The sequence below is a fragment of the Haliotis cracherodii genome, unplaced genomic scaffold (assembly GCF_022045235.1).
Source record: "Haliotis cracherodii isolate W230 unplaced genomic scaffold, xgHalCrac1.p SCAF_2, whole genome shotgun sequence".
Taxonomy (NCBI): domain Eukaryota; kingdom Metazoa; phylum Mollusca; class Gastropoda; order Lepetellida; family Haliotidae; genus Haliotis; species Haliotis cracherodii.
Genome location: NW_027266275.1, coordinates 41,528,947 through 41,547,686, shown reverse-complemented (window position 1 = coordinate 41,547,686; position 18,740 = coordinate 41,528,947). Strand labels below are relative to the sequence as shown.

The 18,740-nt window shown below is 40.3% G+C and overlaps 1 protein-coding gene across 2 annotated transcripts; it reads left to right on the top strand.

Moving 5' to 3' along the window:
- The first annotated feature begins 7 nt into the window (after window positions 1-7).
- LOC139469129 (uncharacterized protein C2orf81 homolog) lies at window positions 8-17,878 on the top strand. 2 transcript variants are annotated; one of them, XM_071251265.1, is made up of 13 exons: window positions 8-115; window positions 334-472; window positions 1,667-1,829; window positions 2,406-2,475; window positions 8,118-8,259; window positions 9,055-9,166; window positions 9,397-9,597; window positions 10,063-10,089; window positions 11,176-11,279; window positions 12,235-12,392; window positions 13,134-13,192; window positions 16,952-17,023; window positions 17,216-17,878. In XM_071251265.1, exons 2-13 carry the CDS (start codon window positions 360-362, stop codon window positions 17,408-17,410), a joined length of 1,416 nt encoding a protein of 471 aa, XP_071107366.1. In that variant the 5' UTR covers window positions 8-115; window positions 334-359; the 3' UTR covers window positions 17,411-17,878. The 2 variants fall into 2 exon arrangements, with proteins under 2 accessions (XP_071107366.1, XP_071107367.1); XM_071251266.1 differs by lacking the exon at window positions 10,063-10,089.
- The last annotated feature ends 862 nt before the right edge of the window (window positions 17,879-18,740 follow it).

The window sequence follows — 18,740 nt, the reverse complement described above, 5'->3', positions numbered from 1 at the left end:
CGCTGACAACATCCGTAGTAATGGATGCCTCCTAAACAGGAGACAAATAGATTTTTCCAAAATGACAAACTGAAGTCAGAGTATGATGTGTGGACTTTTACAAACAAATCAAATGGTACTGCAACCACATTTTGTATGTGTTATGTATATATCTGTAGTTGTTACGTGTCAGTGCAAGGGATTAGTGCAACGGTAAATATTTACCAAAAGGCAAGGAGGAATGGTTATAACACAGCTAATGGTCTGTTTCAGTGTTTGGCATTATTCATTCAAGTGAGGTTGTATTATTTCTTTCATCATGACTTCCATATTGTTTTCCTTTTTATTTCCCAGTGAAGTGAGCTAACAACAAACCGAGAATGTCACGAGCCGCTGTATCCAAATCAAGGGCTGATAAAGGGAAGCCACCAGCAGCACAAACACCTGTCATCACCCATGAAATAGTTCCTGGGAAGTTCAATGACCATGACTGGTATGTTGTTCTTTTATTAACTTATAACTTATACCCACATTGATTTCGATTCATTAACAATTTGTCACACTCTATGAGTGACATGGATCTATAAATAGCAACAATCATATTGTAACCAGTTCTAGAAGTCAAGTTTGCTGCATTGTTAGCTCACCTGGTCCAAAGGACCAAGGTAATCTTATGCCATACCGTGTTGTCTGTACGTCAACAATTTTTTCAAAAGACTTCTTCTTCTGAACAACTAATTGGAAATTAATGAAATTTGACTGGAAGCATCCCTAGAGTCCAAATTACGAAATATTTGCAGTATTATATACATGTACAATGCAGATGTATATTTGGTCATGATTGCGTAAAGATCCAGGTGAGCGATACAGGCCTTATGGTCCCCTTGTTTATATTTTTTAGATGAGAATATCTCTAGTGTTCTGTAGCACAATGGGGCGGTCGGGTAGCCTAGTGGTTAAAGCGATTGCTTGTCACGCCGAAGACCCGGGTTCGATTCCTGACATGGGTACAATGTGTGAAGCCCATTTCTGGTGTCCCCTGCCGTGATATTGCTGGAATATTGCTAAAAGCGGCGTAAAACCATACTCACTCACTCACTCACTGTAGCACAATGAAGACTATAATGTTTGGTTTCTATTTCAGCGAATATTTCTCCATCCTGACAGTAGTACAATATATATTAAAGCATACATAATATTATATCTTGTACAGACCTCTCTGTTTATATGCTTGTGATATAAAGAACGTTTACATATTCTTTCAAATTGCATTTAATTCGCCTTTCCATTACAGATATTTCAATTGGAGATATTTACATCATTGATTTGTAATTTTGCAGCAGGTCATTTCGTTAAAGTATTTGACATTTATGGAAAGTAGACCCAAGCATTCTTTCTATGTCAACATACATGCAGAATTGTAGTTAGAAATAGTGAAATATGGTTAGAATTTAGAAAATATTATCTTTTAAAACTGATTGCCTACTTGACTTAACATAACCTTATGAAACAATTGTAAATTTAATTATACCAGTGATTATTGAAATTATGTTCATTCAGGACCCAAATGCAAAAAAATATTTTAAGTATTAAAGAAGTCAGAGGAAAAATCCCCCTTTTGTACAGTACAATGTAGTTTGAATTTAACAACAATTGTTCAATTTATCAACATTCATTTATGTTTCAGGAATATCATGCTGGACAAGGATGGAACTGAGGATTTTATCCTGGACCTTGTGGACGAGGTTGTGGACAGTACCATGGACACAATCTACAAGACATACATTGATAAACAACTTCTCCCATTCACAATATCTCAGGCCAAAGATGCCATTCTACAAATAATTGATGTGAGTTTTATTTCATGTTTGAAGATTATCATTGTCACTGTTAAAAAGATGTAGGAAATGTATCATTACAATTAAGTTTTTTTTATGTGATACATATATATATTTGTATCAAATGTTATATTTGGAATAACACTTTCTTAGCAAAGTACAGATTCTTGTCCTTTTTGGGGTTGAGTCCTATCCAGGATTTGAACCCACACTGCCACACTGTTGAATCTGTACTTTACAAAGAAAGTGTTATCTCAAATATAACATTTGTTACATTTGAGCACTTTCTAAATGGCATTTTGTGTTCATATATATATTTAACCAGTGTGCATCATCATGCTGATATAGTAGTAAGATTTATTTACCTTTTTCTTAGGTTGATAATGGGCGTTCCAGCAGCATTGTCATAAGGACACGCTATAGGGGTGTTTGACTTCCATGGATATCCACATTATGGTCATTCTGAAAATAGGAACAAACTATAGATATTTGTTTTTTGCATTACATAATAAAATAATTTAATAGAATATAACATATAACAGAGTTTATATTTTCATTCCTCTGTTGACTGTGTCAGTTCTGTTGCAGTGGCAGTTCCTGGACCGAGATGGAGGGGAGGTGAACACAGAGGGGGATCCCACCTGGCTCCAGGATGAAGGTGAGATGAATGACTAAGTACCAACACAAGTTGATTCAGTCGTTGAGGGTCTCTAACCTGTGACAGATTGTTAAACCTTTTACTTATGCTGCATTACTCCTTAATGCGTCTATGACAAAGAAGGCAGCACCTAGCGATGGACCTAGATGAAGAAAAAAGGTTGTTTTCACTTTCAGTCTCCTTTTGCAAGGACCCATCGCTGCTGTCATGTGATCGTCCACCGTGTCGTCACATCTGTCACATTGCTGCTTGTCGCCAAACAGACATGTTGTGCCTTGTTTTTGTCCTCAACTTTTGACTTTAATTTTTGTAGTTTGCACTTTGCTACCGTGTTACATTTCATCTGCGACGGATGAAGTTTACCTTGTCTTATTATTATGCTCGCATTTGTGTAATACAGGCTTGTCTGCGGTCATATACGGGAATATGTTTTCCACATATTTTTCTTCTAATTGGCTCGTTATTTTCCTGCCATTTTGTAATTGCATTACATGTTTGTCTCCTTAATTCGAGGCATTCATTATAGTTTGCATTTGTTGGCTTGGTATTACATTGTGTTTTTGTAAATACCTTTAGCCACTAGTGGCATTTTCCAGAGTTTCACTTTTGTATTTTGGTTTATCTATTGGTATGTACAAGTCTACTTTCACTACAACTTCAAGTTTTGTGTAACTTATGCACTGTGTATTAATTTTGTGGCCAAAAAATGGCTTACGATCCTCATCCACATATTTTGGATTGCACTCATGTAATTTTTGTTCACCTCTCCCCCGTCAAGTTTCTCAACTTATAGACCGGTTCACACACAAACGTATACCACAGTAGTCCCCTCGGCACGCGAGGAGGATGTCGGATTCACAGGAGTCTTCCAGGCACCAGCAACTCAACCCACCTCTCAACCCTCGGCATCGGGTTCCTGGGACGGCCGACATTCATTTTCTGCCATACCTGTCTCTAATTTTCAGGCATCCAGCGCTGGCGCATAGCTCAATCCTGTCAACCCCTGCGTGTGTCATCCCAAGTGCTTGCGCCAAGCGCAGTCTCTGCCAACACCTTACCAGGCTCATCGAGGCTGTCTTCCAGCCACATTTGTCAGCGGCGATGCCTATGCCTGAAACAAGTGTTTGCGCTTACGTAAATGCCTGCCGCACACCAGAAGCCAGTAACTCCAGCTGAGTGCTCCAAGTTGACCAGTATGCCATCAGCAAGTGCCAACTCTACTTCCCATCTCACCCGGCTTCACCCAGGGCCTTGTCCAAGCACTCTTCGAGAGTTAGATCTACGCCCCGTACCAGAAGCCGCTCACCCGTGAGGCGAGCGTATCACCACCATTCCGAGTTGTCGGAAGCTTCATTAGACGATGATTGCAATTCATACTATGGGATGGAATACCCACCTCAGCCTGGCCCAGATGCCGGAGAGTATGGCAGACCGACCCATGCTAGTGGCGCCGTCTCCCAGAACCAGAGTCGACAAGAAGGACACCATTTGGTCACACCCTACGTCTATACCACCGGATCCCTTGCTTAGGGATATGATCAATCCTTTTCGCCTAGACCACTTTTGAACTGTGGACGATTTCCAGTGGCCAATAGACCAATTGAGGAACCACCTCACGGCAGCCCTTGGGTAGATTACAGCTATGCTTGGCTTCCTGGTCCTCTCAAATTTGGACTCTGAGTTCAAGCGTCGTCTCCTCTGTCAACCATGGTCAGCCAGTTCGTTATTTAACGATCAAGTCATGGATACCCATGCTCATGATGAGACGGCACTCAAGGTGCTGGAGCATATCTCTCATAGCCCTTAGCCTGTCTCAGCAAGCTGGCAGGTCAGGCAATTATTGACCAAGACACTCTTCCCTCTCAAAGAACAAGATCAACATTCTTTTTGTGGCAGAGGCACGGGCAGAGACTGGGAACTCTCAACCTCAGTCGTCCCAATCATCAACATCCCCATAGTTGGGAGGCTTGGCCTCTTCCTGCAGAACTGGATCGGACTGGTGGATGCATTCATACTAAACATACTGCGCTACGGTAATGGTTTGAACACAGCGGTAGACCAACTGTTAAATGCGGCCCCTCCTTCATGGGCTTACCCAACTACTGAGATCCAGCATAGACATCTTGCGGTAACACCAGGCTTCTACTTGCCCATCTTACCTGTACCCATGAAGGATTCAGACAAGATGTGGATGATCCACAACTTGATCAGTCTCGACTTGCAGTATTCGTACCTGCATGTACCTATCCATCCCTCTGACTGCAGTTTTCTCAGGTTCCAGTTCAATGGGGTTCACTATCAGGCCTCAAAGTTGCCACCATGCAAACTAAATTACAATTTGACTACTGTCTAAAATTCAGAGGTAGCCAAATGACTACCTTGAAAAATATCTTTTGGCGACTAAATTCTATTGCCACACATATATAGACACAAAAATAAACATGTCTGCTACTAATTGCACTTGCAAATCATTCCTCCTAAAGTCAACAATGAACTGAAATACATAATTATTAATGTAATTAGTATTTTATTTTAGTTGATAGTTTATTGGATAAGCAAGGATATACCTATATAATCTAGTAACATAAATTACATCATTGCTCGAGTCACAAATAACAAAACTCAAGTACAGTTTCCACTAATATACAATAGTATTTATTTGATCAAAGATAATTTCAAATGCTTTTGGCCACCTACACTATTGGCTTGACTTCTTAATTTACCCTCTTGGACGCGACGTTAAACCCCATTTCACCTCACCTAAATTTTCCCACTGGCTACCTGGAAAAAAATATTACTAGCCATATGGCTACTTGGTAAAATTTTAAACTTTGAGGCCTGCATTTGTTGTTTTAAGTGGTCCCGTGGCTACTTACACGAATAACCAAGCCAGTAGCTGCTTTCCTACACCTGAGGAACATCCGGTTCGAATCGTACATAGACGACTGTCTCCTGACTCATCCCGACACGGCTACCCTGGTTTGCCATTGGGACTTTATAAGACGTCTGCTATATCAACTGGGATGGATGGTCAACAAGTCGAAGTTGGAACTAATTCCTTCTTACCGACTCCAGGTCATAGGAGGCCTGTTCCAGATAGATCAGGACCTACTATCAGTGCAGCAGCAAGATGGCTCAAGATCCTATGCCACCTGTAACTTGCCATTTGACAATCTTCCACACTTCACCATTGGCAAGTGCTTTTGGGATTGCTCACATCAGCCCAGGACTTGACAAGCAGAGGCCGATTACACCTGCACCCAATACAACAGTTCCTGGTGCCTTACATCAGGCATCAAGTTCAGTCATCACTCTACCTTCTCACCAGGGGCAGTCGGGTTGCCTAGTGGTTAAAGCGTTCGCTCGTCACGCTGAAGACCCAGGTTCTATTCCCGACGTGTACAATGTGTGAAGCCCATTTCTGGTGTCCGCCGCCTTGATATTGCTGGAATATTCCTAAAAGCAGTGTAAAACCATACTCACTCACTCATCTCCTCATCCAGGCTAGCCCCAACAAAAATATACCTGTTTGTAGACACCTCCCTTCAAGACCCGTGGTCCGGTGCACAACATACTTGGCACATCAACAACCTCGAGTTGGAAGCCCTCATTCTGGCAATCTTACATCAGCAGGAGCAGCCACGGTACACCCAACTCTCCAATGACAACAGCACAACCATTTCACCAATCACTATATTTGTGGGGGTCGAAGATGAGGGTGAACTCCTTGTGTCCTGTCACGCATGACAAGTTTTCATCCACCGCTCCAAGACTAGGCGTGGCACAAGGAAACGTTTGTTCATTCCTGTATTCCAGATGTCCACGACCGAAGTCAGTCACAACACCATTTCACTATTGTTACAAACGGGCATCCTGCAGGCATACAAGGAAGTATCGCTAACCTTGATCCTCCGAGACTGAATAATCCTCAATAGAGGAGAGTGGTCGCCTCCACCATGGCAACTGTTCTATAAGAGCAATCATGGAAGGATGTTTTTAGTGGTCCAACACTGTCTTTGCCAGAGATGTGGCACTTGAAGACATCAAAGGCTTTCATAGCTTTGGCCCTCTGGTCATAGTCCAGCAGGTTACCAAGTAATGAACTCCTTCTGTCCAGAGCCAGTCTTACCCGATTTGGGCAGTTATTTTACATGCCCGTAAGGGGGATCATCAGGCTATTTTACACTATTTTTCTCCTTACTGTTTGTTTACCTGGACTTATCCTCATTTCTTGTTTCTCTCTGATGGATAAGATTGAACGACTAAAACCAATCAGCACTTGATACGCCATACAGTTCACTTTACATGCCTGTTGCTTGAAGGATATATTGATATATTGAGGATATTACATCGGAAGGTATACCCACCCCCATACCATCAGATACAGATGCATTAAGGAGTAATGCAGGTTATAAGTAAAAAAATTACCGGTAGTAAAATCTAAATATTTTTCACATTTTTATACTTATCCTGCATCTTCCCATCGCAGACCTGCCTCCCTCCCCACTATAGCTTCAGAAAATTTTAGCATGGTTGACAAGAACCAGTATGACCAGATGTGACATGAAACCAGATGGTCAATGGGTTCTTGCAAAAGAAGACTGAAAGTGAAAACAACCTTTTTTCTTCATCTACGACCATCGCTAGGTGCAGTCTTCTTTGTTGTAAGGTAAGCAGGAGATGCATTTAAAAGGAGTAATGTAGGATAAGTATACAATAGTAAAACATATTTAGATTTACTAAATTTGTAGAAAAGTACAATGCTGTTGTCAAATGACTTTCTGTCTTGATGCACGTTGGTGGGATATCATCATGGAATGCTGCATGTCTTTTTAGTCTTGTGGTTCTGTCTAGTTTCTGATTTTACTACCAGTATCTAATCTTTGTAGGTTATGTTTACACAAAGTTAAACTCATCATGCTTGTTGACTTGCCCCAGTAGAAGTGTTTCCAATCCCTAATTCCCTAATAGGTTGAGGGACTGAGAAGTTGGGGGGACCAACAAAATTTATTCATTCAATGCTCTGTGAGATATATAATCCTGACCAGGTGAGCATGACAAAGCCATAAATGTTAGATAAGACAGGTATCAAATATCAGCTCTATGTTACAGATCTTGTCCTGACATATTTATATTTGTTAGTCTAGACATTAAAACTTACCATGCATAATAGTAACTATGATCCTTTAATGTTTTGTAACCATGGTAATAGCAATAATGCTAACAAAAAGAGGAGTTTGTCAATGTGAATATACTACTGCCAGTGTCTCGTTAATGTCAAAGCTCCTATCTGTCAGTAGCACTAATAACTTGCTACTGTGTAGATGTGTGAGGTATTGCCAGTATCCCAAGTTTTTGAAATCTGATGTGTGGGTCCATTTCGGACTTGTAAAAAAGCTCAAGTCATTTGGGTTGTTTTTATTCAGGTTCCTAACAAATTACAGTGGAAAGAACAAATGCAATAAATTGTGGCATGTATCGCAATAAATTGCAATAATAAAAAGTCAGGCCAATACCCATCACTACTACAGTACACTCTAACGTACACTCTAGGAACCATTCAAACTATTTTATCTGATATGTCTCTGCAGGTTTAAGGGATAAGATAGTTATAAACATAAACATTCTGTATTTCCCTCCAGAGCCTGACCCTGCGACAACAGACTGCTGGGCTCAGGGCTCAGTGCCGCGGACCTACCTGCCCCCTCCCACCCCCGTCATAGTGGAGGAAACACAGGAGCAGCTAGAGGAGGAACATGTACAGACAGATCTGGAAGAAGCCCAGTAAGTGGAACACAGCATGGCAGAACACAACATTTAGTGTATCACCCTCTCTTCCCTGCGACAGACACAACTGCTTCTTTAATATTACCAGTCCACATATTATGCACCCAGGGGGCATAAACAGTTTCAAAGGGAGGGGTGGGGATGGGGGCTTATTAATATATAAACTAGGTTAGGCGTCTGTATATTTTATTATGATATACTATGGATGTAAAGAAACATTTTACCTGTTAGCTAAAGAAAGAATAATTATGGGAACAGAGTGCTTAATATTTTGAGTTCAGTACCCTGGTATTTCTAGTCTCAAATTTTATAAGGACTAATTATCATGAATACTCCTTGTGCCATGTTTCATTGGCGTATCTTTACTTAAGAGGTTCAAGATTGCAGCACTGATCACACCTTACATTAAAATACGAGCTTCTGATTGGTTAAGGAGCAGGCAATTATTTTCAATGTTGCCTGCTCATGTAGCCCGCTGAGAAATCAATCGCACACCTTAGGTAACTTGCTTGTCTCATATAGGTATCAATGAGCTGAAATGAACCTATGTTGTTCTGAATGCATTTGGTAAAGGGAAGTAGATTCATTTGCATCGTCTGGTAGCTGTCAAAATGTCTGTTTACTTCAGTATCTGTTATGTTGGTTTTTACTCAAGACACGTGTAGTGAATCTTGCTGATATATGGCTCGAGGTACGTAGGCTCACACAGGGTACATCACACCATATACCCATCAAGATCAGCTGACAACTTCTAGGTATACAGGTGTGATCAAGAGGAGATAACTGTTTCAGAGTCCTGATTGTTGACCCAGATGAGGATCCTGAGTTGCCTGATAAAGTGTCGGAGCCAGATGAGGACCGGGTTGATGAAAAGACTGAGACCGAGGCTGGAACTGTTGAGAAGGTACACAGTTGAAGAGATCATGTCAAAACTTCATGAAATCAATCCCGTATCTATGTAGCATTGTGTCAGCCCCATACTGCACACCTTGCACACAGAAATAATGTATCAAAATGTTGTATCTATGCAGCAAATAACATGTCAAAATGTAACCTATTCATTCATCTTGAGGACACTAACAAGGTAGATTAGAACTGATTAATAATAACAAATTTTCAAAAATACTTTTATAGGATGAGACAGTAGGAAAGAAGAAGAAGTTTAAGTTTAAGCGGTACCGAGGTCCGATAAAGTCTGCCGGAGTGAGCAAAATAACCGAGTCTCTGGAGGAGACAGAGATGAAACTGTTCATGGATGAGATAGCCGGCTCCCTACCATCAGAAGACCGCACTAGCGGAATGCTAATGCCGGCCTCATGTCACTCAATTCTCCGTGTAAGTCGTATGTCAATTTCATTTTCCATAATTTTATGTTATTTTTGCAGATTCATACAGTAAACCTTATCGTGAATGGAAACATGCTACATTTACTGAAATGTTATGTAAGAATGATGTCACTGAAATTATATCAACATTAAATATTGTATGAAACATTAATCACGATTAAACATGAGTGATGTGTTCATTATGCACCGTATCTTGATGTTGTGCTTTTTGTGTTAACATCCCTGCACTATTAACTGCATGAAAATATAAGTAACATGTCTTTTTAAAATTGATCACACTTACAACCTGACAGGTGTCAATCATTACTCTTCTCATATCAGTGGTACATGTACTTGTTCATTGCAACATTTCATTTTCGATGATAAATATGGCTGTTGTTGTTGATGTTGTTTATGATGAATAGTGCGGGATTACATAACAAATCATTGCAGGTATTAATGTTGCCAATTTCAGAGTAATACTGACGCCACATCCGCGCAGGTATATTATAAGTAGAAAGACTTAAAACAACACATATAATTTTGTAGACAATATTTTTCTCATTAGTTTAAACATATCACTTTACCACAAAGTGTTAGATGATTTTCACATTTCCAGTTAAGATAATTGATTACAGTAGAATTGTCACCTTTTGCATATGCTTTAGAATCTAAACCTTTAGCATGAGAGTGTAATTGTGTTTGCTGCAGCTACTGGGCTTATAAATGTTCATAATATTTGACAGAGCCCTCACTATGCTCACGAAGTGTTAGAGGAATTACATGTATAGATGGTTATTTCATTTTAGTACTCACTTACAATCACAAGCAAGTCATAGTCATATGATATATGCATATGTGTATCATATGTATAAAACTTAAGCATATGTATTGTTAATAGAAATGTTGACACTGAATAATGGAGGAAAATTGAAATAAATTATATGCTCACCTTACTGTCTGTACTTTAGATACCACAACCCACATGTTTATTCCTTGCTTACCACAACCCCCACCCCACCCACCCCTCCTACCCCAGCCACACCCTACTGCTACATGGTATTAAGTTATTTCAGCTCTTCAGCAGCTTGGCATGGTTTCTTTTCTTATTAATTAAAGTTGGTTTTTGTCAAAATGGAATTTGTCTATAATTATTAATTACTTTTGTAATAATTGTCATATTTTTGTATTATTATATTTTTTCTTTAGTTTCTACAGAAATGTTTCATACTAACACTTTTCTTCATACTAATTTCTTTTGTTGAAGAACTCTTCTGACTGATTCTGCATCTGATTATTACAAAATGTATATTCATGTATAGCTCAGACTGCACAATGAAATTTAGTTACGTCTGATAATGGATTATGTTTGGAATATATTTGCATCTTTAGGTAGAGGCAAAGAGAATATATGCTGATATAATATTTACGTTTGCCATGTTCAAAGCAAACAAGAGTCTGTGCATCTTGCCGAACAATTATCAGCAATATTGACAAATCCAATAATTCTGACTGATACTAACATCAATTTCACCACTTCTCGTTACTTCATCAGTTTCCCAAATGACACATGTCGATGTTACTGCAGGTTCAAGCAGGTCGTCCACCTGGCAACAAGGACGTGGTGTATGATGACATGGGTAATGTCATTGCAGTTGTCAAGCTAGACCCGGAGAAACTGCCAAATCATAGGTAAGATTAACCCAAGTTTCAAGTTCAACATTTCTGTAATCATTCTTGGCTTGTGTTATGTATCAAAACAAATACCTACCAGTTATGACATTTGTGTCTTTTTTTTCAATTTTTACTTGTAAGAGTGGGAGACAGATGGCCCAGTTGTCTGAGGTGCCACAGCTGTCTGTGCAGAGTTATGTCCCTTAGTAGTGCCAGGATCCTATGATTGTGGTTTCAGATTCCAGATTGAGGCTGATACTGTAGATCAAGGTTTCTGTCATTATGTGTGTGAATGTTTTCTGTGAACTGAACACCAGTCACTGATCCAATCAATCTAATTAAAATGAGATCTCAGTTCTTCTTTACCGCTATTGAAACAAAGATCTGAGGACATCCCATTACGGGTCACATCAGAATGACCTTTCATCCAACCAATCAGAGTGTCGCTTACCAGTTGGGGAAATTGACAGTTGGAATGTGTTTTCTAAACATGCAATCTCGAAAAGGTTAACTCAGGGTATTCCGAACGATAGTTACAGACTAATTCCTTCAAAATCATCGTTTATCTCTCGCTTCAGTGGGATAAATATTTGAAACAGAAGAGACTTTTCTATAGCCAGTGGGATGGAGTGCCATTGTACCATGTATTAGACATTCCAGAAATTTCTTCTTTTTTTCAGTTTTCAAATTTTGAATCGAGAACTGTGTCAAAATATTTTTCAAAGCATAGTCTGTAATGGAAGTCACCAGTTTGAAACTCGATAAAGCTCTAATTACGACTTCATGATTGTAATTTCATTGGTCGGTCAAAGTTTGTGAAAGGTCATCCTGGCGTGACCCTCAATGGAAATGTCCTCAGAACTTTCTTTAGCGGTAGCGAGAACTAAGATCTGATTTTAATGAGATTGCTTAACCAATTCAATATGTTATACTTTGTGCAAGTGATCAAAACAACTTCTTTCTGTTCTGTCAGAGTAAGGGTCAAGTACCAGGTGGTAGACCCTGCTATCGAGGCGGCCCAGGCCCGACTGGAAGCCATGAGACACGGTAAATATGTGGGGGCCCCACAAGTACCGACCATCAGAAGAATCAAGTCAAGGGTCAAAGGCAACTCCGACACAGCATCCGTCTGTGAGTATCAGTGTGACTTTCAAAGCTCTGTAGGACTCAAACATAGATTCTCATATGACATCAGTTTTATTGTACAGCACACACCCGAGCTTTATACTTGGGTTCTTATCAACAAAGTGATAAAGTGCTATGATTGTCAGAATTACATGCATTATACCTTCATTTGTGATATATAGAATATGATAGTTATGGTAACATATAGAGAATCTCACCCGAGTGTCTTTTGATATCAAATATATCAACACGAGTTGATAAAAGTGGAAAAATTCCGAGGCTTGCCGAGGATTTTTGCCACTTTTATCAACGAGTGTTGATATATTTGATATCAAAAGACACTCGGGTGAGATTTTATTTATCATCCAACATCATTCTTTCAACTTTTTCAATTTGTAGACATTAATTAGCAGTGTCCTCAGTGTAAAAAGTACTGCAAACAGCTTCAGTAGCAGAGCCATTAGTGATGTCATTTGATTGTGACGTCATGGTAACCAGTGACGTCACAATGGTCTGCAAAGCATTGTGATGTAATGTCATTGCAGCGATATCTACAGTGTAGATATCGCTTGATCTCATCCAAGCGATATCTCCTGTGGGAGCCAGTTTTGGATGATAAATTCATATCTTGCCTAAACAAAACAGTTATTGCTGAATATACTAATCATGCTAATAGAAAAAGCAATGTTTTAACAAGCTTCTTAGTTATATATGAGATATACCAGTATGTTAAATACTACTTTCCAGCCAAATCGTCCAGTAAGACATCCCAACAGCCCACCATTGCTCCACTGCCTCCTCCACTGGTGAGTTGCCTGTCAATGTTAAAATAGATATATTCACATTATTTGTTACAGAGCACTACTCTTATTGAAATCGATCATTTTTTTAAGAAATGATAACTTAAAGTATGATTATTCATACTTATCCTGGTGTGTCCACATGTTGCCAGGTATCAATCTATGTATAAACAGAGAAAAAAGGATCGCAACAACCCTATTTGATACTGCTGGTGTTTGATTCGATGTGATCGCAATATGTGATATATGTGTGTAAACCAATGGTGTCTCAGTGTTGTTTGTACAGCAAATATTGAACAATAAGAAAACGTTGGAATGAAATTGTCGGTAAAGATCGTAATGTGTTTATGTTGAGTTACCAAAAAGACGACAAAAATGGAAAATATCCAGTGCGAAAAACTATGGCTAGAACAGGTCTATCTGAATTCATAAGTCAATTTCCATTCATGTCATCCTCGGAAAGTTCATCGAGTTTGCAAAACAGTGAAAAATGTCAGTATTTGGTGTAACCTCCTCCAGCTTGAATCACCTGTTCAACCCTCCTCCTCATTGACCTAATGACTCGTCTGATCTGTTCCTGTGTGAGAATGTTCCGCTCCTGGTGTAGTGCCTGTTCCAATCCATCAACATTCTGCACTGGTGGCTCCCTCTGACGGATTTACGTCCAAGAATGTCCCAGATATGCTCGATGGGATTGAGGACTGGGCGTCTGGCTGGCCAAGGTAGGGTAGTGACAACCTCATGAAGCAGAAAATCCGACTGGCCTTGTGTTTAGAGCATGATTGTCAAAATGAGGCTCTACAACCCTGTCAAAGATTTCTGCTTGGTATCGTTGGCCATTAAGGTTGCCTCTCACTGTTACCAGTGGCAGCTTGAAGTCATATGACAAGCAACCCCATATCATAACAGAGCCGCCGCCAAATGGAACTTGTTCCAGAATGTTCCTCTCAGCATATACCATCTTATTACGTCGCCAAACACGTGCTCTACCATCTGACATGAACAACAGAAAGCGACTCTCGTCAGACCAATGGATTTTCTGCCATGACGCAATATTCCAGTGATTACGTGTTCGACACCATGACAATTGAGCTGCCTTGTGTTCACGTGACAACAGAGGTCTTCTGACAGGTCTCCTGGCACAATATCCAGCATCTTTAAGTCGATTACGGTCAGTTCTGTGGCATATGCGACGGTGAGGTAAACACTCCCTTTTCAGAACAGTGCTTGGTGCAAAAGGAAACCGCCGTACAATCCTCATAGGAGCTGTATCCTCTCTTGCTGATGTACAGCGAGGTCTACCAGGACGATGGCGGTCCTTGACATCATAAGTCTGATGATGCTTTCGTAACAATCGACTAATGGTTGAAGGTTGGTGACCCAGCTCCCTTGCAATCTCTCTCACTGACATACCCGCATTGCTCATGCCAATAACTTGCCATTTTTTTTCTGTACTGAGTTGTCGAGGACCTATTGCTAAATTCTGACAGAGGAAACAATGACTTGTAACCTTTACTCAATACAGTGAAGTGACAGATCTCCAAAACATGATTTTCACGTTGCAAGGGGTGCATGCTTTCCTTGTGCCGTAGACTGGACACATGCTCGACATGCATCTGATCATAACTGGTATGGAGGACAGGACATGCCATAATTTTCATTTCAAGATAGCCTCTGTATATATATGTCAACATGGTCACTTGACAGCTTACATATCTGGGTGTTGCGATACTTTTTTCTTTGTGTATACATGTGAAGCAACATTGTATATGTGAAGACTCCCTCCGTGGTCTAGTGGTAGAGCATCCGCCTGGAGAGCAAAAGGTCCAGGGTTCGATCCCCAACATCTTCCCGAGTCAAAGGAGTTAACTGACTATAAAAGTCCAGTTTCCACCCTTGCCGAACTAGGCTGGTATTATGGACTAACGAGTCTATGCATAGTCCAATCAAAATCGCGAACCGAAATCAAAATCCGGTTCGTAAACTGTCTTGCAGATTTCGATCAATTGCAGGGTTTGCAAAGCATGTGCATCGCCAATTCGTTGTCAGCAGATATTTTCCAAATCCTTTCATGTTTTTCAAGGTGCTCACGTGATTTGATGCATTTCGCGATGTAAGACACGTTTTTATCACAATATAGATCTTGATTATCGATCAGATCGTCCTGACTGGGCCCCACCATTTTGTGCGAAGCAAACGCAAGTGATACAAGAGGTGGAATCTGATTGGTCCATAGGAGAGGCTTAGAAGGGACATAATTGGTAATAGCCACTGGTGGCGCAACGATCGAGCCCAGTAATTCCAGCCGAGTTCGGCAAGGGTGGAAACTGGACTTTTAAAGTCAGTTAACTCCCTTGCCTCGGAAGTTGGATCCCCGACCGCGTCATACCAAAAGATGTTAAAAGATGGTACTTGTTGTTACCCTGTCTGGCGCTCGGCATTAAGGGGCTAAAACAAGGACTGGTCGGCTCGGAGTCAGTTTACTGTGTCTGAGGTGGGTATTCATGTTAAACTGTGGCATGGTATTTCAGTGAGCTAGCACTATAAATCGGCATCAGTCCGGACTAGTACAAGCAACCACACACACACACACATGCATGCACGTTGCTATATAAGTGCAATAATCTTGGGACGTTAAACCCCATTTCACCTCACCTTGTATATGTGAGGTAGATCTGTATGGATGTTATACTTCAGGAGAGAGTTTAGGGTACTCTCTACACCTGTCTCTGATGCAGATGATGAGGATGAGTGGTGAGTAACATTTTGATACCTGGGAAGGCCAGTTCTGTGCATTGTTCATTGTCCCCAACAGATACTCATCTGGTTTACCTCATCTACGACAGCATAACACAAACTAACATGAGTCAATCCAGTCTTCACACAGTTTGAATGAGGGGCAATCTCATTAAAATCAGATCTTTGTGACCACTACGATACCTGTCTGCATGAACGTCTGAGGACACCTCCCACAGACGGTCACATCAAGTGAATCATGAGTGAAATGAAAGCTGCGATGTGATTGAGCCAATCAGGTGTCAGCCTTCCTACATGCCTAAATGATTCAGCTTCACTGTATTTTATTTCTGTCCATGGCCTGTTGGTGATCAGTTTCTGTCCAGGGCCCACTTGCTCAAAGTGATCTTAGCGCTAAGATTATCGTAACTCCCATACTTTAACATAGGCTTACAATAGTTGTAGCACTAAGATCGCTTTGTGCAAGAGGGCCTTGGAATTGTTAATTTTGGTCTAAACAGCTACAAAATAAACACAGATATAACTGTTCCCTCACTCCACTGAGTGATGATGCCATGGCGCTCATGCAGAGAGGTATCAAATAAGGCACAATAAGTCAATGAACAGAGTTGCTGCTGGGACCTGCAGGTTGTGAGTGAGTATTGTTTTATGCCACTTTCAGCAATATTCCAGCAATATCACGGCGGGGACACCAGGAATGGGCTTCACACATTGTACCCATTTCAGGAATCGAACCCTGGTCTTTGGCGTGACGAGCGAACGCTTTAACCACTAGGCTTCCCGACTGCCCCCGCAGGTTGTGGGTTTGAATCCCCCAGAGTGTGATTCTCAGTCTTGTCAGCAACATACCCATGGTCATGGGTTTCCTCCAGATTTTGCTGACACAAGTTGATATTGCTGAACATTAGTGAGTTTCCAATCTACAGATCACAACATCATTTATGAAATTCATTTTGGACAGAAAATCTGGATTTTATAGATTACATATTCTCTGTATGGTTTTCCCAGATTGAGGCGATGGAAGTTGCGGCTGGTGTAACAGTCAAGGAAGGTGGGCGGGTCAAGAAGGGACCAAACAGAGTGAGGACAAGCATTTTATTTGTATTTATGATAAATCTTACATGTTTTACTTCCAAAGTATGGTACATCTTGAATAATACAATGTGTTCTACATGAAACAAACACCATCAATGAAAACACAAATGAAGCTGTGATGATAATATACTGCAGAGTTGAAGGAGGCTCATCATTTCAAACTTGTAATTGTTCCAGTATGTCCGGAAATCAGATGTCATGGAAGAACATCAGAAAACACTCCGCCCAGTTGCGTCAAGAATCCCAGCACAAGCTCTAGATGTAGCCGATCTGCTTGATCGGACCACGCCCATCCTCCGCCCTATTGGAGAGTCGCCCCCACTGCCTCCTATTATCCCCCACCCCCCTACACAGTCACGGATAACAACATAATGTCATTTACAATGCTAAAATGATCAATTGTACATATTTTAAATTTGGATGCCATGTAATTTTCAACTGTGATAATTTCGTAATTCATATCTGTACATATTTTTATTTTAGATGAAAATACATGTAAACACTAAAGTAGACTAAATATTGGAATATTTTGATTGTAGAATAATGTTCTATTTATCTTATCATTTGAATGGTAAGGATGAGGACTCCTACATTATTTTCGCCTCCTTTACTCTGCCTCTAAATCTTTAAAGTTAATATTTGAATACAATTGATACTTGAACATTATTATTTGAACTTTTTAGACTGAACACTCTGTGTTTATTGCTCATCACTATTTCTTACACAGAAAATAGGAAAGAAATGCTCTTGTTTTGAACATGATTTGTAGAACCGTGGGAATATGTTTCTGGGGATGGGGTATGGATAAGAGTTATGCTGGAAATGTATATTTATCTGTGTGTAAAGGTATTAAACTGTTTTCTTCATACAAAAATTCTCTGTTTTTATTATGCCCTGCAAACACAAAGATGGCATGTGATACATGGTCTATTCCTTCCATCCTTATTCTGAGCAGAATGAACAACTGTGGAAATATAGTCAGGAAACTGCACAACACATCATCAAACAGCGATCAAACATCAAAAGTGATGTCAGATGAATTGTCCTATTTTCATAGACGATAAAATGTTCTGGTATGTAAGCTACATTCCTGGAATAGAACTGTTTATGTAAGGGAAGTTTTACTAGCCAGGGTGCCGTTGTAGCGACCTTAGCACTAAGGTGATCGTAACTCCCATACGTTAACTTCCAACCGAGGAGGAGGAGTTTTTTACCCGACTGATGGACCGCCAAAACATTTATTAATGTGTGTTTAATGTAATGTAATAAAGTATGTTACAATGGTCTGTAGAAATGCTCGTAAAATATATCTGGCCAGGAAATATATGCTAAACTTCTTCAACCAGTTCTGTGGTCTAGTGGTTAGAGTGCCTGACTACTGATCAAGAGGTTGTGGGTTCGATTCCCATGGCGGAATGACCCATAATGAAAAGGTTTCATTTCTTGTTGTTGGTTTCAGAAAATTGTCCAAACTTTGTCTTCTACTTCACTCACCAGGTCTTACTATGAAAGAGAAACACCTCCTAAGACTCAGAGGTTCTAGGAAGAAACAAGTCATGTCCAAGACAATGGTGAACATCTGTGCTACGTTTATGAGATATACAAATACCAGCACAAAGCACCAATACATCCAGGTCACAGGGAAATGGCAAATTGTCATCCCTGCTCAAGCACATCCTCAATTACATGTATGCAGTGAATT